The 21,691-nt window shown below is 42.2% G+C and overlaps 1 protein-coding gene across 1 annotated transcript; it reads right to left on the bottom strand.

Moving 5' to 3' along the window:
- Window positions 1-255: 255 nt before the first annotated feature.
- On the bottom strand, window positions 256-11,071 carry LOC104523020 (b(0,+)-type amino acid transporter 1). The gene is made up of 7 exons (XM_010165469.2): window positions 10,959-11,071; window positions 9,208-9,957; window positions 7,419-7,552; window positions 4,530-4,659; window positions 2,757-2,881; window positions 2,184-2,271; window positions 256-489 (listed from the first exon to the last, which is right to left on the bottom strand). Exons 2-7 carry the CDS (start codon window positions 9,949-9,951, stop codon window positions 256-258), a joined length of 1,455 nt encoding a protein of 484 aa, XP_010163771.1. The 5' UTR covers window positions 9,952-9,957; window positions 10,959-11,071.
- Between the last annotated feature and the right edge of the window lie 10,620 nt (window positions 11,072-21,691).

The following is a 21,691-nucleotide window of genomic DNA, read 5'->3' as shown; positions in this document are numbered from 1 at the left end:
AAGAGCTAAGATTTTGATGAACAATTCTTCTTGGGATTGAGAATTCAAAAGCACATATTCCTTTGGAATCTGTACATAAGCTGCCAAGGCTGAGCTGAAAATGAGAAAAACATGTCCCCTCTCAGCTAGATGTTTTGGTGACACTTTCATTCTACTCATTCTCCCTTACAGAAAAAATATTTTCTGAGCCTTGAAAACCAAAGTGCTGGGATAGACCATGTGGGGCAGGCAGCCAGACGCCGGGAGGACATTATCTCAGTCTGCAACCCTGGTGGTTGGAGCAACTTCAAGGAACAACTGGAGATGTAAAGTGACTCTCTGTAAAAAGCGAGGGTGGTACTTGAAGCGAACCAGTGGGAAATAAAGAATGATGCCACTGAAAATGAACACAATGATGTAAAGGATCTCAATTTGGGGTTGATCAATGATGGGAGCTAACACCAGGTACACAGCCGCCATCAGCACGATTATAGGGATGATAATTGGGACCTGCAAAAGCAAAATATCAGTATAAAGATTCATGTAATCCTGGGCCACTGTGGGTCCCCCACCGCCCCCAGCTCCAAGGTTGAACATCCATGCACAACCTACATCAGTGCCACACACCCTACCCCTGGTCTCCCCTGCCCTCCTAGACCTGAAGATGCAAATTGCTGGGTTTAGTGCCAGGTCTGTTCTTGCTCTCCCTCCTATCCTGAAACTTAACACTCTTGGGCAAAAAAGGTTTCTTCGTGTGTTGACAGATAGGTGGGCAGGCAACCTATCTACAGGCTATTTCTGTAAGTCTGGTCTCGAATCATTTAAATTGGAAGCCAGCCTCCCTCAAAGGCTAGTGAATGTACAAGGCAAACCAATTTCACAACAAAGTGAAAAACTGAGTGTTCTAGCTGGGATTTTTCCAGTTTTACTTTTGTGCCTTTTATCCAACATAAGGGCACTGATTCAGACCAAAGGAAATGTTGTTCATGGTTACCTGTGAGAGCATGGAGAAGACCTGCTATTGGCTTCATCTGCCTTAGTGGGATGCTCCACTCTGCTCCCTCCACACTGTGTTCTAACACTTCTATCACAATGCTAATAAAAGTGATTGCTTTCAAACCAAGGGAAATCACACCCTTAAACATAAACCTGCAACATGCATACAGATTCTGCAGGACATCAGTCAGTTGACCTGAAACCTTCAGACATAAGCTGTTTCTAGTTAAGGAACTTGTTAGGCCATCAAGCCAAAGGCTGCATCAGGCTGACCTCAAGGACTGCAGGAGTTCTAGACAGTGTATGAAACACTATTGCAGAAACAGAATTTCTTTTCCTTAAAGCCCATTCAGCCAAGAAGCTCGGTGAACGTCCTCATCCAGCATCCTAATTTCAGGACAGAGTGACAGAAACCAGTGATTTAATTGAGCATTGCTCTTCTCCTTCATGCTAAGCAATATCAAGTTTATCAATATAAACTTGATATTGCTTTGCACAGCCTGGCAGTGTCAGCCTGTCATCTGTCTTCTGGAGGAACCCCATGAAAACCAGCAAGTCCCTTCAGCTTGTCTCAGGGAAAAGTCACTGCTCTGCATTCACAGTCTTATGGCCCCCCTGTTCCTTGGACATTTTTCTGTAAAAATATTTCCCTCAGTTCCTGAAGAAGCACTGAAGCTCAACTTGCTTATGGCCCCATGGGGCAGCACAGGTAACTCCTGATTTCCTTCCATGTACGTGTTTTGTGGAGAACAAACATGCTCCCTGGCCATCTCAAAGGACTTTGGGTGTTCTGGCTGAGTTTTCTGTCCTCTGCAAAGCTCTTACACCCTGGCGACCCTCTGAGGAGTGTGACTGAGCTCTGAGAGCATGAACAGGCAAATGCATTGTTGATCAGAATCATTCTTCATTTCCCTCTTAAATTGCTAAGAAAAAAAGGAGGATATGGTAGATATATTTTCCACAGTGAGGGGGCAGTGCATTATTAACTTATCAAGACAGAGAATTCAACCTTGACTTATGCCTGTGTATTCGTGTTATCTTGCCCCTCATTGACTTTGCTGAGACAAAATGTGAAATTACAAAAGGAAGGAGAACCACACTAAATCTGTAAGCAACCAAACCCAGAGCTCTTTTTTTTCTCATAAAGCTCTTTCAGTCATTTAGGCAATAAAGGAAAAGAATTTGAGGGTTTTATGGTATTACTTCACCTTGTAAGATCTTGGTAATTCTGGTTTCTTGATTTTTAAATACAGGAGACCAGAAATAGTCATGCCATAAAAAAGCCATGCTATAAAACTGTAAGGAAAAAAATTTTTTTTGGGGGGGGAAGAAAAGAAAAAAAAGACAGTGTGAGATTTGGGATTAGGTCATCCAGGAATGTCAGTTCTGCTTTTCAGATCCCTGATGTTCATATCTCCAATTAAAAAGGAGAATATTGTTATAAATTTAGTAGTTCTTCCATTCATTTCCTTTCCAGCACAAACAATGAGAACTTTAGAATGATCTTCATATTACAGATTCATTTCAATCTGAGGATGAATCACATCCAGTTAAGTGCACACTGACTGAAGCATTCATGCATTGCAAAGATGCTGGTTCCTAAGCTCTTTCTTTCCTTTCTCCCTGCCCCACCCCCCCCTCCACAATACTGGTTAGAAAGCAATAGCCCAGGCTCAAAAAAAACCCCAAAAAAACAAAAACAAAAACAAAAAACAACTTTTAAAGCAATGTCAAAAACCAGGACCACAGGGGATGCAAACAGAAATGCTACACATACATACCTGAAAAAGTTCACGATACTGGTGAAGCTTCCTGATATTATCATTATTAAAGACATCGCAGATGTAAACAGCAGAGCAGGGGAGGGCGTGAGGCATCGCACGTGAGCCATAGACAGAATGTCTGGCTGAAAGCCAAAGCAAAACAACATACCATCATATCACCTACTTGGAGATCCTCACTCACCCTCTCGGCTGCTGGTGGGAGCTCTGCCTGCAGCCAGAGACACTCTTAATCATCAAATAAACATCATAATATAAAAGCAGTTCAGCCCCAAGGAGTATAAATGTGGAAACCCCCCTCAAGGGTATTTTTATTGTGTCTCACTGATTTCATATCATATGTGCTCAGCTAAGGCAGGCAAGATGAGGTTTTCAAACCACCAGTGTAACAGACTAAGGCTGAGCCAAATCATAGCTTTCCTGATCATCATCAGGACCTTGTGCATGGTCCCACTCTTCTGCCCTCTGTCATGTCTCTCTAGGACTTGATTTCTCTTGGACTGACCAGAAAATGAGATGAGGACTACTCCTGAAACATTTATGCAACCAACTACAAAGCAAACCAGGATTTGTTCTAGATGGTGTGGGGAGGAAGGACCAGAGAAGCAGACAGGTCCATGAGGAGCACAACATGCCTGCTTAAAACAGAGGAGGACAAATGCAGCTCCTCTGAAACACTGAGAGGGAGAAGAAGTGTGGGTAGGTGTGGGGGGTGTGCCTGTGAGTGTGGGGGTCCAAACCAGCAGCTGGAGCAGAGCAGCAGCCTTGGGGGCTTGTATGCCCAGGTACCAGCAACTGGGGAGACTGGGATTCAGGGGCAGCTACTGGGCAGACTGACTGTCTGAGCCCAGCTGCTGGAGAGACCCACATTGTACATATGTTTAGATATATATTTCCCACTAACAGAGCCCTGATTAGCCAGAGAGGGGAACAAGATGAGGCTCTTGGTGCTGTTTGTTTGTGTGAGTGCTGAGAGTGTCTCTCTGTGTAGATCTGTGTGGCTTGCTATCTGCATATGTATATACACATATATATATACATATGTATGTGTGTATATATATGTTGTATACTTGTTTTTGTGCATGTGTGCCTATTGGGAATACATACTCAACTTACCAGTTGGACCAGGGAGCACAGAGCTGCAGCAGCCTGACCTCTGTTGGGCTACCAGATTTGGCCCCACCTAACAAAACCAATTAAAAACCCCAGCTAGGGTAGATGTAAGGCTTGGTGTCACCTTCTAATTGCTGTGAAGCTTGAGGAGCAGAGATAACCTACTGTGTATCTGAACTGGACTACCCCAGAGGAAGGCTGGAACACCCCTGAGACCAGCTTGCATAGTCAGTATTGCCAACAAAGGCAGTTCACCAGTGCTGGGCTACCTTCCCAGTATGAGCAAGGGTGCCTTACAACATGCAAGCACGGCCAGGTTTCCCTTCCCTGGCAGGTACATTGGCTAGGTCACCCCAGAGCCTGGGTCAGGTGCTCCAACACTGCAGTATTTCAGATGTTAATTTCAAAGCTGCTGTTAAATCTCAGGCTAGATGCAATTATTTATCCTTCTGAAATTAGGTGACTGAAGAAGAAAGTCAGGAGACAACATATACATTACTTTTCAAAAAGTTGGGGAAGAAAGTCTTTGAGCAAGAAACAAACCACTGAAGAGCTATCACTCTACCAGCTGAACATACACAGTGTTTTCATCTCTGCTTTAGTGTCACAAGAAGGTGAAGTTGCTCAAAGAAAGCCAGATCCCCTTTTTTTTGTCCTTACCATATGGCCTTCCCTTGCAGCAATGTAGCAGACACGGCCTCCGCTAAAGAATGTGCCGTTTGATGAACCAAACGTAGACAGTGCCACTGACAGGGAGATGAGCCATGCCCAACTGCCCAGGACTTTGTCCCTGATTTTTTCAGTATAACATCCAGCTTCTAGATGTATCAAGTACTCATCCTAGAACCAGACAGGTTTCTTCCCTCCATTATTCTCATTGAATTTTTTTCCAAAGCTTTCCTAATGATTTAAAGCCTTCCTCCAGTTCCCATAATATTTACTTACTATTAACTTTGTCTTGTCCAGAAAAGGCAGCTTTTCTTCCTGCCTGGTGTGTATGTATCTACATCCATCTACATTGCAAGGATGTACAAAGCCGTCACAACAGGCAAAACCCTTTTTCTGTGTACAGATGCTGTGGCACAAATCCTGGAGATGTTGCTATAACAGCCAATAATATTAGCCTGGAAATCACAGAAAAACTGTTCCCACCAGACCTGAAGAAATATCCTGCATTATAACCTCTTCCCCAATAGGTATAAGAATTTAACCCCTTGTATGTATTTCTCCTACTCTGTGAATCAAGCTTAAACCAAAGCAATCACATGAATTTCAGAAGTTTGGCTCTACAACATGTTCAGACATTTATGGTTTGTTTTCTCCATAACAGAAGAAGTAGCAGGGTTACAAATAGAGTTTGAGGTAAATATTTGGAAGATATTATAATCTTCTTACCTAAAAGTGAAGCTTACCTTCTGGAATGAAGCAGCATGAAGAATATTAATTGAGTAATAAATGCTGGTGTATGGTGTAATTCTCACATGCAGGTACACAGACGTACACAAACACAGTTTAATTGGCAAAAACACAAAATTATTTCCATCTGAATTATATGGCTTTAAGCCATAAGTACTCTTCTTTAGTATCACCTACCCTAAACGTTCAAAAAACAAGAGCTGGGATTTCCAAAATCATTTCAGGACTTTATCTACTACAATAATTTTAAAAATGTAGTTTAGAAGCTTAATATCTGGGTTATGGTCCTTCAGGCTTCAAATTATTAAGCTACTCGCAATAACCAGAACTACCTTTTTACTCTTTTTCAAAATGATGGAATCTGGGCATTTCCTATGATCACGAGACTCCATAACTTCAAGATCTCAAGGGAAAACAATATAGATCACAAAATTTATAATAAAATCTTTAGCAGTTGTGCATTATGCATTTAGGAGATTGGTGCTTTGCTGTTTGGACCCTGAAAATGACCTACAGGGGCTACTGAGAGTAACTTCTTACAAGCAAACTGAAATCTGCAAATGCTTTTAAATCACTGGCACCAAAGAAATGCTGGGGAGAGTTTCATGAGCTCCTTTTGTGGCTGCACCTCTCACTCTGTACAAGGTTTCTCTCTAGTGGTTTTCTTCTTATATGGGGAATAAATGCATTTAAATGTGATGTGTCCTCATACTCCACCCCTTAATGGCCTGAATTGCTGCTTTTCTTGCTCATGAACCACAGCCATCACACCCTCCACCTCTCCTCCAGCCTTTTGAGTGCCCAGCTTTCTGGTTGTTAGTTCAATGTTTCTTCCTAAATTGTACTCTTGGGGTGAAAAGGTTAATCAGGCGGGAAAAGGAGATGTGTTATAAAGGAGGAAACTCACAAATAACTTGTTAATCAGGAATGATGGGAAAGGAAGTGCAGAGAAAGTTCGTGACACTGCAGCTTAGGGAGGCTTTGTAACCTGTTCAAACAAAGCACTAGACCTTTAAAAGCTCCTGCCTATAATGACATGAAAGGCTATTAGAGAATGCATCTAGCAAGAGCTCAGTCAGATCTTCAAACTGGAGATCTTGGGAAATGCACACAGAAGCAGAGCTGCTGCTGACTTTTTAGGAAGAGGATGAGCAGCAACGTAATCTTTGCATACACTGTGTCATTGTTTCTGCCAGATAACTCATTTAGGGCTATCATGGATTCTGTGTCTTTGGAAATACTTAGATTAAGCCTGGATGTTCTGGTGGAAGATCATCTGGTTAGAAGTCAATGGTGCCTACATCTCTCATCACAGTACTTTCCTTCTCTTCCTAAAATCCTTGTCTTGCACAGAGCCTGTTTAATATCACCAAACACTTCAGGTTGGTAGAAGGTACAAATAGAGCCTGTGCAACTCTGGAAAAGCCAACTTAAAGCTACAATTACCAAATGCTACCCAACCCATGTATAACACTTCTTCTCAAAGATATTGTAGAGTTCAGTGTCATTTTCCATTTCCTCACAGATGAAGAAACGGAACCAAAAGTCCCTGGTCTGATCTGGTCTAATCTCCAGGTGCTGAGCAGTCAGGATTCACCCAACTGGCTCCTGCCTCACTCTCAAACCATTGCCTCTGCTTTAGTGGGGCAGCACATTGTCCTCTCCACCCTTCAGGAAATATTTAAAATGTGAGGCATCTCCCAGTCCCCAGGTCTGGATATGCACCCTTGCTGCACCCTCCCTGTCTGTGGGGAGATGCTCCCAGTGTGCACTGCATCCCCTTTTTACAGCCACTTTCCCTGGGGAAAAACATGAGCTGGAGGGGAGCCACAGGTTCCCAGTGGGAATGAGTGGGAATGGGGAGTAAGGGGTGCACTCATCTTGGCAGCCCAGGTGCACCTTGAAGACCATGGGCCAGACAGGGCTGGTCAACCTTGGCCCTTGGTGGGGGAAGGCTATACACTGCCCTGAAGGTAACAGAGTGGGGACTGGCAGCATGCTGCCCTCTAACATGGCCTGATGAATGCAGTGCTGTTATTCCCACTGGGAATAGCACCTAAACCTCCTGAAACTCAGGAGACAACCCATATTTTCCAGGACTGCATTGGCTGTGTTGCCACAAGCAGAGCTCACCCCCAGGTGACGGCCACAGCTCCTGAAGACAGCAGTTCAGATGGAGTCATGGCTGCTAAGTAGCTCATGTTTACCAGCAAATACAGGCATGTAACCAAAGGAATGGCAATCATCAGAGCTCTGGGAAGGGTCACCTGGAAAAGGCATGACAAAAGTGTTAGGTGTATCACACTTATGCCTGCACTGGGCTTTTTTTGTTAGTTTTGTCTTTGCCACCACCCACATCTCTCATTCAAACTCCTTCACTCACGAAGCTTTTCCACAGAATAAGACTTCGATCCAGATTCACATGGCAATTTTTACATCAGTCTCTCAAAGATGTCAGGCCAACAGTAAGGTTGTACATTTCAAAAACTAATCTTAAAAAACCCCCCTAAAACCTAAAAAAAAATCCCAAATCATATTCAAAAACACTTTGGTTCATAGCTGCCCAAGACACCTGCCACATGTTTCTTGATTACTTTGATATTGATTCATTTGTTCCTAGTATGTTATGTCTCCTGGTGTGCTGCATCTTCCCATGAACATCCCACTGGCATGGATGAAGTAGCAGTGTGTGTCACATCCCATTTAACTGCTCTAAGGGCAGCGCATGGGAAATTTGCTCTAGGAAGGGAGTATTTTTTTTCTTCCTAGCTGGCTTCTTCCCACCAGCCAGTTAACAATCCCACCTAACTGCTCTAAGGGCTAAATCAAAGCTGGGCAGCGCATGGGAAATTTGGAAGGGAGTATTTTTTTTCTTCCTAGTGAGAGGATGTTATCTTGGAACTTCATGGACCATTTTAAGGCTCAACAAAATCAGCAAACACTACCTTATGCAGCTGAAAGCACTGGAAAAAAGCACATAGTAGGGTGATCAAAGAGAAAGTGTATACATCTAAAAAACTTAAATAGCAGGTTTTGCATTCCCAGTGTAGGACAAGATACAACAATTCCTTATGTTGTTGCCTCCTCCCCGCAAGGGTCTGAATATCAGTGCTCACGGTCCCATGGGAGAGAGTGCCATGTGGGAGTGTGCTATGACCCTAGGATGTTTGCTGCCATTTAGATTAATATTTAACTGTGTATTTTCACTTAATCTGTAAAATCTTGTGTGCTGCACTGGTAGAAATCACACTCTGTACACTCTGTACTCACACAGCTCTTTCTAGGAAAGGGTTGTTCACTGCTTTAGTGTCTGAAAAGATATAATATGGCACAGACAGGGCTGATGTGAGATGCAAGTGAGCTACTTTAGTGCCTATAGCATAGACAGAACAATGCCTAAAATGTAGATATTTAAAGACAAGGGTCATTCAGAGTTAGATTCCCTGAGTTAGATTACCTTGCCAGTGAAGTCTGGCTTCTCCCTCCATGCAATGAGGAGAGATAAGTGGTTTTTTGATGTATACATTATAGATCAAGTCTTTTAGGGAATATGTGGTGTTAAAAAACTTTTATGGATTATAGCAGTGAGTGCTTCTTGGCATAAATCTAGGTGTCTACAGTGAGATCCTCTAAACACTAAGACAAAACTTCATCCTCAAAGCATCCAAGTGCTGCCTAATAGCTTTTTTCCAGTCAATGGGGTATTTTAGTACTTTCTTGTAGGTAGGCTCTTATTTTGCTTAGAGACTCATCTTCATCCTTTCTGGACACATTCATAGGTGTCTTTCCCCGGAAGACAGAACAAACCAGGAGGAAAGTTCAGTAGTCTAATCTCTTCATTACCCCTTTTAACACAAGCATAGACAGAATCAAACATGTTAGCAGCAGAATTAAGTAAGTAAAACCCAACTCTCTCACTCACCTCAGGTTTCTTTAGTTCCTCAGTGACATAGTTCAGGTTGTTCCACCCATCGTAGGACCAGAGTCCCTGGTAAAATGCCACTCCAACTGCTCCAATACCTGCAGTCGTGTTTTGAAAAGCATTTTGAAAACTCTGAGTTTGTCCCTTGGCAAGCAGCACCAATCCACCCACCACGATCACCAGCAAAGCCAAGAGCTTGGCAGCTGTAAAAAAGTTCATAATAGACGTCGCCAGCCTCACGTTGAGACAGTTGATGATAGTTAAAAGCAGGATGCAGGCTGCAGCTGTACATTTGATGACAACCTGTGGAGATGAGCATCCTGGGTAGAACGGTGCAACGGCATATTCAGCAAAGCTCAGACAGACAGCTGCCAAACCAGCTGGTCTCACCAGGATAACAGAAGTGTAGGCGAAAAGGAATGCAGGAAAAGAACCAAAAGTCCTCAAGATGTAAATATATTCTCCTCCAGACTCTTTAATTATGGTTCCAAGTTCAGCGTACGACAAGGCTCCAAACATGGCCAGGAGACCACACGCTGCCCAGATAAGCAGGCTGCTGACAGGGCTCCCCATATGATGTAGCACCCACTCAGGGGACATAAAGATCCCCGAGCCTATCATGGTGCCTGCAATTAATGACACTCCGCTAATCAGGCCGACCTCTTGCTTCAGTCTTAATTTCTCCTTCCCTTCACTCAGACCTGTGGATGAATGAGGGGAATCTGTTGTCTTCCTTTTCCTCATTGTGGAAATGTTAGGAGATGTTGTTGTTAGGAGAAAATATGCAATAAGACTGAGGCATTTGAATAAGGACTGTCTCAGGCTTTTAGGGTTAGTTAATAGTTAAAAAGTCACACTGAACACTGTCAAGAAATGCAAAGTTATCTTCCACCTTTTGCATTCTTTCATGACCTATCTTATCTTGGTAATTTATCATGGTTCAGATCCTGACAAGACTGATTATCTTTGACTCTCACTGAAGCCATGGTAATGGATAGCGTTCAGCACCACCGCCGAGTCACTCAGTACCTTACTGGGCTGTGTCCCTGATAACCTCTCCTTTAAATTCTGCTTCAAATGACATCTGAAATAAGGACTAGGTAAGCAAAATCCCCGCGTAAATCTGTACTTTATTCTTTGATTAAAAGTCAACACTCAAGCACCTGCTTTAGTGCTCAATCATATGTTCATGCTCCATGATAAAAAGATCAAACAAGCCTGTTACCCAACTTGCTACGGCTTTGCTCAGGGAAGAACATTTCCAGTGTCTTAATCAAAGACACTGCGATGTGCGAAAACAGTCCAGAGACTGGTTTTTCTGCACAATAGTGGGGGGCAATTCTGGCTTTTTCAAATTTTAGAAAGTGCAAGAGGAAAAAAGTTAAAAGGCTATATTTACATTTTTTGGGCCCTCTTCACCAAGGTACATGAGGTATGCACATTCTTACCAGACCATAATCTTTAGAGGACTTTGTCACCACTCATCGTATACACATTTCAGTGCACACCCAAGAGAAACATAAAGATGCAAGCTTTTAAAAATGGCACTGATCCCTGCTTTGATATCTAACACGTACAATTTCAGACTCTAGGGAGGGTTCTACTGTAAATCTGAATATTGTTGCAGTGCATGAGGGTGTATTTTGTGATCTGTGATATGTAAGAAGTATTGAGCAGAAGGGAATGTCCATATTGATTCCTTTGAACTTAAACTAAACTTTACTGACTGCAACTGTAAAGAAGGAGGGTTACTGTCCTTGGTGGTCTCTTGCAGACTTCTGTTGTATAAGTACCAGAAAACAGGAGTGAGACCTTCCTCAGCCTCTCATGGAAACAACAGACCTTGAATATTTAAAATTATCTGTCCTCCTCAATCATTTGAGCTAAAAAAGCATGAATATAAACAGAAAAGTATTTTTTATTGTTTGTCTAAAAATTCCTTCTCTTCTTCTGTTCTAAATCATTAAGATTTCTCTTTCCTTGGTTTTTTTGGTTGGTTTTTTTTTTTTTGGTAAATCATCTCACTAGCTTTGCAGTTGTCTGCAAGAAAAGTCATGAGTTAGCAAAACTCACAGGCCCGTAAGAAAAACAACATATATAAGTCACATCATTCCTCATGCTAAAGTAAATAAAGTTGCACAAATTTTAGCATCAGGCTGAAGGCCTTTAATGTCTTCAAAGAAACAAGAAAAAGAACCCAAATCTCATTAAAGAATACTTTTTTTTTTTCCCCAGTATAAATCTTATTATCAGATGAAGGAAATAATGAGAAAAGTTTGGAGGGTTTGTAAGGGATACTGGAAGCTACTCCTAATACCAACTCACTAGTATTCACTAGGAAATGGATCCCAGCTGGATTTCTCCTATTTTCAAAGTCACTTATAAAAATTCACAGCTGATCATGCAGTAGCTTTAATAAAAGTGAAAAGTTACTTTATCTGTATCAAGTAAGTTTTTTAAGACTTCCTAGCAAAGATGTGAGTTCTGAGAATAAACGTATGCACCTTGTACTGCAAGGGTGCAAGTTAATGTATTTCAAGTTAATGGTCTGCAAAGTGCTTGAGAACTCAGAGGGAGGCAGCCCAGTAATGCAGAGTATTTTGTTTAACTTCTACTAAGTGACAGTGCTCTTCTTGTTAGCTGGTTTAGCTATTTGTAGTGTATTCTTCATGAAATTGCTAATTGCGATGTTAGGCGATGCTGGAATCTTTCAGAGGTCTAAAGGTCTGGGTTTTTTCTGCGCTATAGACTACTTCTGTGTGCATCCATACATGTATTATGTATACCAAACCTAACTGAAAACGCAGTCACAAAATACAGATAAAGCAATGCTAAAGGATACTGTGATTCTGTGAAAAGTTAAAATGACTACAGGTAGTTAAGTAGTAACCTCTAGTAAGGTTACAGATATATTTCCCTAACTGTTCTCCTGTGTTAATGGAGGAGCTTCTTTTCTAGATTGTAAATGCAAGGTTCTCAGAAGGCCTGAGAGGATCTTTTCAAACCTTTACAGTTCCTGCTCCTAGAAATTAAGAACTTTTAACCTGATATTGTAGGAAGAATCAGAATTTCTTCAAATTTGATAATATCAAAAAAAATTCTATAAGACCACTCAGATAACAAGGATTAATTAACTGGCACATCAATAGCTTCAGTCATTTCCTAAAGGGAGGTCTATTTCCAATCCCAGGGTCACTGTTACTCAGTTCTAACTGCTTCTACCTAAAGTAATAATTAATCTAATTAATCATCGTAAGAACTTGAGGCTATTCCTGTGGAAGCTAAGACTGTCTGATTGCTTTAAATTTATTTTTTTCATTGACTTGTTCTTTTTTTGACCGGTATCATCAATAAGGAGCAGCCATAAGATATTTTAGTCAACTGGATTGTCACAATTATCGTTTGCCAAAACTGGCTATGTAAAAGGACATCTCACTGCTCCCCTTCAAAAGACATGTATCAGCAGGAGTACAAATAAAGTCCTGCTTTCTTCTGATGTGGGGTAGCAAAACTTTGTTGCTCAAGCTGTCACATAATAAAGCCCCTACCTAAACAACTCTCACTTTTCATTTATCTTTGGCATTGCAATGGGTGGTTGCCATCTACTGGTCTCAAAACAATAAGGCAGCTTTGTCCAGTGAAACACAGCTCAGTCTACATTTGGTTTTGGCATTTTGCATTACTGATTAAAAAGAAACCCTATAGTAAGTATTAGGTCTTCAATATTAAGGTAACACAAATAGAGCATACTCGAGTCATGAACGAAAATTCTCCTTAATGTCCTTAGGGCTATTTTTATCTCATCAATAGCTACAAGGACCAGAGAAAGCTAATTTAAGGTAAAGGCCATGTCAGTGGTAAGAACTAGACAAAACATGTGGGCAAATATTTTGCAATATTTAATTTTAGATCTTAGGAGAGGTATTTGGAACAGAGTTACAGGTTTGGCTTCTATGTCTCATGCTTGGGAAACAGTTACAAATCTCAAAATGGGGATTAAAAGTAACCCACAATCTGAGGATGGAGTGGCCAAAGCCATTGCCCTTAATTTTCTTTGGAGGTAGACACCAATATTATACTTACAAAATTGTGCAGGGATCAGTATTTAAAAAAAAAAAAAAAAAAAAAAAAAAACAACAAAAAAAACAAACAAACAAAAAACCCAACATAACAAAACAAAAACAACAACAGCAAAAGCCCCTTAAAACCCAAGTTCTAGGAGCTGAACTAAGGGTTAGAGAATTCAAATAGGACATAAGATGTGGGTTCAATGGACTTTTCTACTTGAGGACATGGAAACCCACAAATCCAGGTTGAATACCCTCACCTCCAAAATGCAGGCTTTGGGATGCAATTGCAGGCAGATCTGGGTACCTGCACTTGTGATATAAGTAGAGGTGCCTGCTTGAAAAGAGGGAGGAAATAAAGCCTAGGAAAGTGGAGCTCTGAAATAGTTCTTGAGCACAGAAGAAAAATGGGGCAGGAGAAAACATGTCCCAGGTTTCCTGTGTGAAAACAGAAGGAGAGAGGACTCATTTAGGGGTGCCTGCCTGGGGAAGGGGTGTTCTATAGTGTTTGGCTCTAAGCCTCTACTTCCCCAGTGCATCCTGGCTCTTCCCACACCTGAACCCCCAAACAGCTCAGCTTTGGGCTCCATCCTGCTGGAGATGACCTGGACCCACCAGGTCCTTTCATGGTGCTGTCAGTCCCTGTGCACCCAGGAGCTGGCAGCTCTTGGTTGCCCCCAGGGGACCAGGGTCCCCAGCTTGCCTTGCAGCAGAGAAGCTCTGGTTGAGATTGTGAAAATGCCCAGATGAGCTGCAGCTAGCAAAAAACCCAAAACAAACCAAAACAAAAAAACTGGGAGTAGAATGGGGGAAAAAAAAGGTGTTTCTGAGGATGCACGGCAGCTCTAGTCTTCACAACAAGAATAAGCACTAAAATAGAGCTTGTTTGAGTTTGGATTGTAGCTGCCTTTCCCTGTGATGTTACAATAGCAGATCTGAGCCGAGGGGAATAAGAGGGAATCTAAAAAACAAGAATTTACGGTAGGCTGAGGTAGTGCTTCCTGTCTGGGTCAGCAGGCAGCCTGCAGCGGGGCCGCAGGGAGGTGAGCTTGAGGCTCCCCGCTCTCGCTCCATAAGGGATCACCATGTTCTGGGTCTGCAACTATTAAACCTTGAAAGATTTGCTTTCATTTTACAGATAATCTGCATGAAAACATATTTAGTAACCCACATGTTACAGATACTGTATATTTTGTTCAGTTATCTTACCGTATTCAGGAGGAAGCTACTAGTGTTGTAACAATGCAAGTTCTCTGTGGAGCTGGGCATAGGGCACTAACAGTCCCCCTCCTCTACGTTGTGTGGGTGTACTCTTAAATGAACCATTACAGAAAATGATGGTGGGATAACACAAAACAAGAGCCACAGCTGAAAAGAAAGTAATTACAACTTTCCTGAGTACTGATCTCACCGCTACTTGCAAAGGTCAGAAGTTGTGACAAAGTTTAATTTAAAACATTTTATTTTTATTAGAAAGGTTTAAGATAATTTTCTATTAGCCTAATTTATTATAAAACTAGAAAAGATACTTCTGTTTCTGATATGATTAGAGTAGCATTCTGAAGCTAAACAGGCAAATAAGGATTGCATTTTTACCACTAGATTCTGCAAACACTAGAAATGAACACAGGAGAAGATCCTAAGTGAAGAAGGTCTCAGTCCTAAGACTGAGAGCAATAGAAGAGTACCTATGTTACGAGTTTATTCCCCAGTCTGGTGGAACAGTAATTTCACAAAAAACAAAACAAAACAAAACAAAAAACATGCCACCTAAAAATCAAGTCTTAGACTGCTGCTGGCTCCAGTATTCCACATTTGGGCACTGCAGGCAGTTACTGTATCAAGTGCTACATTTTCTTTCACCCATTGAGGGAATATTATACAAATTTCTTCCTTCATTCCTGTTTACACATCCATATTACCTGATTTTATGGCTATATATATATATATATACACGTTGTGTATATATGTGTATATGCACAGCACTGCAGACCTGTCTTGTTTTCTTTTTTTTTTTTCCTAGCAACGTTTTAAATTACCCTCAACAATTTATTTTCATTGTTTGTACTCTTAAGAATGCCTCCTAAATTTTGGAATTTATTCATTAAATTTATTTATAAATTTTTAATTTATTTATTAGGTTTAACTCAAGATTAGATAATCTTGTCCTATATGAAGTCTGTTTTGCAGAATCATTATGAAATGAATGCTGTCATTTTAAATATCAGAATACAAATAAACATTTTCTTTAAAACATTCTACTAAACAAGATGAAAGACAAGAGAATTAAAACATGGCTGTGTTTTCAACTCTGAAATTCTGTTTAATCAGTGAAATGCATTCCCACATTTCTGAGTAGTTGTTCTTTCTTTCTTTCACTAACACTTAAAGTTTCATTATTTTTAAAACAAACTTTTACAACATTTACATGCTTACAGCTTAACCTATAACTTTACATTCACTGTGTTAAGTATCATTCTACAATAAAATAGTGTCTTCTGTATGATTCTTGTCAAAAACATCATAATAATACTGGCCCAAATAATTCCAGTTTTTCTTGGGTGAAAAGGGGACATAGTAACTGAAGGTACTTAGTGCCTTAAAGATTTCACCAAAACTAATACCTATTTTTTAATGAAACCCTGGACTAGAGTGATATCTAATGCTCACAGAAGGCAACTCCCTTTCCCAGCCCAAGCTGCTGCTGCTGCTGCTGCGACAGCATCTTCCTCCCAAAGGCTCGGAGGGGCTGTTTGCCCTCCTGCCTCTTTTCTTCTTAATTTCTGGGGAGAAGGGAGGGAGCATCCAGCTTTGGTGGAGCAGAGGACCTATGTGGGGGACTAGGAGAGACACTCAGAGAACTGTAGCCAGGAAGAAAAATAGGGTAACATTGCTTGCAGCAGCTCTGGAAAGCTTTCTGGGCTACCTCTGCCCGTTTGCTTTCTCTTGGTCACGTTATGAAGCGCGGGGAGGTGCTGGGTAGGCTTATTCCTACGGCATGGAGTGCTGTCAACATGTGAGGGGATGACCACTCTTCCACTGCTGTTCCCTCATGCTGGGTGGGATGTGCTTCAGCACGCAGTCAGGGCAAGCATGAGGTCAGGCTTTGCCCCTGCGTGCCCAAAACGTTTAGTTTGTGGCATAGGTACAGGCTGTACCGTGGGCTCTGGGCCATGGTTCCAGCGCTGCGAAGCTGATCTCCTGGGAGAAGCTTAGTCTGGGATAAGGGGGCTCAGCCTGTCTCCCTGCCACTTACTGCCTAACTTCTCAAAAAGCTAGGACAAGGGATTAATTTTAACGCTCTGTTTAATTATAACTTTGATTCTATCGAGTATCAAGGAAAAAAAAAATTGCTTGGAAAAGTCACATACGTTATGACACACTTTTATATCTCTGGCTGGTGCTTTATGAACTTGTAACAAATATGTATTTTGCAGCTAAAGCTTCATCTTGTACAATTTTACCAATAGAAAAACTAACGAACTTGGGAAGATAGCGATGTGTTGAGATTGTAATTGCTCCCATCTGCATGCCTTGGTTAAAGTTATAAATAGATATGAATAAAAAGAAGGATGAAATGGATTACACATCTTTTCTTGGCCTTCAAGGGGAAGGATGTGTGGGAGATGGGAACCAGGTTTTAATTTCATCTGGTAAATCTTCATTTGAGATTGTATGAAGAAAAGAACTGTGCTTAAAGGCTTGGAGGACTGCTTCTGGTCCCTGATTATAGCTTCCTCATTGCCCTTGTCAGTGATGCACTCAGCAGATAAATTCATGACGTAATGAGGATGTCCAAGAATCACTCTGAAGTAGTATTGCTCTCTGGAATGCAAATTGGATGAATCTACAGATGTTGTCTTCTAATTCTTAGCCCTTGGCCAAAATGAGTGGAAAGACACACTTATTTACACATGTAAACTTCCTGTTTTGCAGTCCGCTAACAGGATGTATTACGAGGGAAGGAGTTTTCCAGCTGAACTGGATTTCCGTCCAGAGCCAGCTCAGGCTGGTAGGCAAAGCAAGCCGCAGCCTGCCGGGTGTGGTCTGGTGCCTACTTTTCCTGTGCCAGGGAAATGGGACTTGGCTATTCCCACTGGAACAGCTAATCTTTGCTTCCCACTTGCAAAGCTCTTTGCTCCCAGTGTTACAGGAACAGCAAAGGTATAGCTGGGTGGGGAGCAGGTTCCTCCCTCAGCAGCTCCTGCAGAAAAACAAAGTGCTGCTCCTCCTTCTTGCCTTGCCTTTTCCATTTTCTGCTACCAATGCGGGCTCACCCTTGGGCCCCCACCCCAGCACTGCGGGGTGTGGATGCACAAACGGCTGTTGGGCCCTGATAGCAGATTAGCTGAAGACAAGGGTCCTGTACCGCAAGAGAGGGAGAGCTGCTGACTCAGAAAAAAGAACTTGAGTTTCGCAATATTACCAAATCCATTATTTCAGCTCGATGAATATTTTTGTTGTTGTTCTGTGTTTGACTAACTGCCCAGGAAGAGGGATGCACTGGAAACAGAAGAGGTTTAGGTTAGAACTAGTCTGTAAAACCTGCAGATACATTTAAAGGTAAGCCCACATACGTATGAATACGCTGTCGCTATTTATGTAATACTTTATGCAACACATGCATAACGTTGACACCAACTATTCAGTCTTACAGTGCTCAACCATTTTGTTGGTGCTCAGGAAGCAAGCCAGGATTTCCCTTCCTGAATACACATCTCTGGCACTTCTATTCACTGCATTATACCTTGTTGCTCTGAAGTCATGTTTGGCACAGAATAAGGTTTGGGTTCTGCAGGTTGAAATGGGCGCCCGTGGGTATGTACTCATGGGGAGTCGGAACGGGGGTCCTACCTGGCTCTGAGCTCATATGGCTGTGCTGTGTTCTGGTATTCACATCCTGGCTCCAGTCATGTAGACGTGTCTCGTTGCTTGTGGTCGGCCCCCTTGACACTATGTAAGACCAGGAAACTGTGGGGAGCTTCAGGTATGGTTAAGACAGAAGGAAAATATATAGTGTAGTGATTACACAACAAGAGCAGAGATGATCACAGATGTCCAGTGTTACTCTAAGCAAAGTCCACTTGGTGTTGGGCTGCTTGTTCAGAGGTCTATCAGAAGTACCTACTGCAGCTGGGAGGAGCAGTATTTGGTAAGGCAATAGGTAGAAGGATGCTGATCAACCTAAACCAAAATAAATTCTATAAGCCAAAGTACTGTTGCAGATCTTTCTTCTAGTTTGTCTCCTGTACTATGGCTTCTTATTTTTGAAGATACAGAGAATTTCTAGTTCATGCAAGTTCAGTTGGTGACATTTTATGCAATAAAATTAAAACTTATGGATATGCTTTTAGGATTCTTAGAATGTTTTTCCTTAGGAGAGAAAAAAAAAAAAACCCAACCCACACATTCTTCCCTCTCTTCCTTGTTCTGATATGGCTGAACTATCTCATTACAAGTGCACAAAAAAAATACTGCCTCTTATTCAGAGCTCTTGCAACCACTTCCATTGCCTGGGATATTTCACAGAATCACAGAATCACAGAATCACAGAATCACAGAATGTTGGGGATTGGAAGGGACCTCGAAAGATCATCCAGTCCCATCCCCCTGCCGGAGCAGGAACCTAAATGAGATTACACAGGAAGGTGTCCAGGCGGGTTTTGAATGTCTCCAGAGAAGGACACTCCACAACCTCCCTGGGCAGCCTGTTCCACTGCTCTGTCACCCTCACTGTAAAGAAGTTCCTTCTGAAATTTAAGTGGAACCTTCTGTGCTCCAGCTTACACCCATTGCCCTTTGTCCTACCACTGGGCATCACTGAGAAGAGCCTGGCTCCATCCTCCTGACATTCGCCCTTAACATGTTTATAAACATTAATGAGGTCTCCCCTCAGTCTCCTCTTCTCCAAGCTAAAGAGACCCAGCTCCCTCAGCCTTTCCTCATAAGGGAGATGCTCCACTCCCTTAATCATCTTGGTGGCTCTGTGCTGGACTCTCTCAAGCAGTTCCCTGTCCTTCTTGAACTGTGGGGCCCAGAACTGGACACAATATTCCAGATGTGGCCTCACCAGGGCAGAGTAGAGGGAGAGGAGAACCTCTCTCCACCTACTAACCACACCACATCTTTGAACTTTCTTCACTTTTTAGAAATTAGAATTTTTACTCATTACTGCTTAAGATATGAAACGAGTGAGAATCAATTTGATGCTCATCTTTGAGGTTCCATTGTTTGTACTGAGTATAATATTCTACGTTTAGTTCTAAGAGCCACAATCTGTGTTCAGCGTGAAGAGTTTCTGGAACTTAATTCTCCACTGGAAAGAAAAATATCCTTCTGTTGAGACACACAGGCTTTTTCCTGAAGATAAGCACTGACAGCCACTCTGTTGTGAACAAAGTGAACGGGAATCTAACCAACATCTGGAGCTATCCCTGGCTTTGCCACTCCAAAGCCATTCACATTCATGTACATAAAGTGATGCCATCAGTTACTCTTGTTGTGTTACAATGACCATCTCTGGTGGTTGTGACTCTGAGATATGTTTATGAAGCTTGTTTATACCTCAGCCAATTGTGAGGGGGTGAATGACTCAGGGACAAAAGCTGTCTTGCCGGTGAAACGACTCTTCAGCTGGCAACTCGGCTATTCTAGCTTAGACTTGCTTAGCAAAGCACTTCCACGAGGGACACTTCTTTCCTGGGACAAGTTCACGAGGATCTCTGCTGCAGGGCTGTACACTCCATTCGCTGACACCTCCTCTCATGCATTTCCTTTAAACTTCTTGCAGAACAGCTTCTTTGGAAAAGCTGATCACGTCTACAGGAGCAATGACCATGTCACTGAATGGCAAGTCAGCCTCCCAGCACCTTAGAACTGTAGTACAGTAATGAATAAGTCAAAAAATGGGGTTAGTGACAAAATTTATTACAATTCAGCTGTGAATTTTCTGTTGGTCCTAAACTGAAGTGTTCTCATTTGCACTAGTTCAGTATGTTGTGACAATTGCTAGCTAGTCCAAAAAAACCCCAAACAAACCCCAACCAAAAAAAACCCCCAAAAAACCAAACCCACCAGAATCCATGGTTTGCCTTGACGAAATTTACAGCTGCACAGACAGGTGGGGGAAGCAGGTGGAAATACTACCTCAGTTTTGAGCAATAGAGCAGACAGGGCTTTTCAGCACACTGACAGCCTGGCTGTTCCCAAATGGGCTTTTTGTACCAGTGGTTTTTGGAGTTTTTTTAATAGGAAATGTGAAGGATGCTAAGGCAACTCAGAAGAGTTCTGCTCATACAAGGGAAAAAAGCTTAAAAACTTGTAGTTTCAAACATTAAAATTGGACAATGGATGCAGTTGCATATAGTGGGCCAAATGTTTCTGTATCAGAAGAGAGAGGGTTGAGATAGGAACAGGCTGGGAATTTGTAGGAACTGAGGCAACAGTGTCAGGGTAATGAGATGCAGCAGGAGCCCAGTTAATTAAAAGGTGACATGGTCACAAGCAATGGGACAGAAGATTCAACCCCGAGTTGGTGTGATGAATGGTTTATGGCAGGGAAAGGCTGTTTGTGAAGCAATGGTGGGGCAAAAGGATAGGAAAGTCACTCTGTACGACGAGGCTGTGGCTTGGAAGCACATTTCTCAGAGGCCCTGGGGAGGCACCAGCCAAAGGGGATGGTTGGCCCATGGGGTCGGGGTTCTTATCTCAGTAAACACTCCTACCTGTTATGGTCACTGCTGCCCTAAAACCTGACATGCCAACAGATGCCTATAGCAATGCATTTAGCAGTAAGTCTGGTGAATGCCGTATTTCAGACTAATTGATTTTTTATTTAATTAATTGTATGTCTGTTGACAAAGTGGAATCCAGAGCTGTGTGTTGGGTGCCTAGATTCGCTGTGCAGGGTGTAGGAAAATTAGTAACTTCAGAACAGGATCTGCTCCTGTAAATGAACAAAACACTCATCCAGGTCAGCATGTCTTATGGAGATGTAGGTAACAAGGGACAGGCTAAGGACATAAACCACCCTGTGTGAATATTAATTCAAGCTCTATTATCACCATTACTGACACTTTCTCTCCACAGAAGTATTCTAACTGTATTATTATTTTCTGGTAACAATTATACCTGGATTGGATGCGCTCTGTGGAAATGAGGGGAAAGCCCTTAGAAGGCCAGGCTGGATGAGGCTTTGAGCAACCTGGTCTAGTGGAAGGTGTCCCTGCTGATGGCAGGGGGGTTGGAACTAGATGAGCTTTAAAGTCTCTCCCAACTCAAAATATTCTATGATTCCATGATTCCAGGGCCTACTCTGGAACATGGACAGACAGCTCTTATTGCTTCTGAGCTGCAGGGCAACCTTCAAGATCATCCAGTTCCAACTCCCCTGCCATCAGCAGGGACACCTTCCACTA

The sequence above is a fragment of the Antrostomus carolinensis genome, unplaced genomic scaffold, assembly GCF_000700745.2.
Source record: "Antrostomus carolinensis isolate BGI_N321 unplaced genomic scaffold, ASM70074v2 scaffold14833, whole genome shotgun sequence".
NCBI classification, from domain to species: Eukaryota; Metazoa; Chordata; class Aves; order Caprimulgiformes; family Caprimulgidae; genus Antrostomus; species Antrostomus carolinensis.
This window is presented reverse-complemented; position numbering and strand designations above follow the sequence as displayed.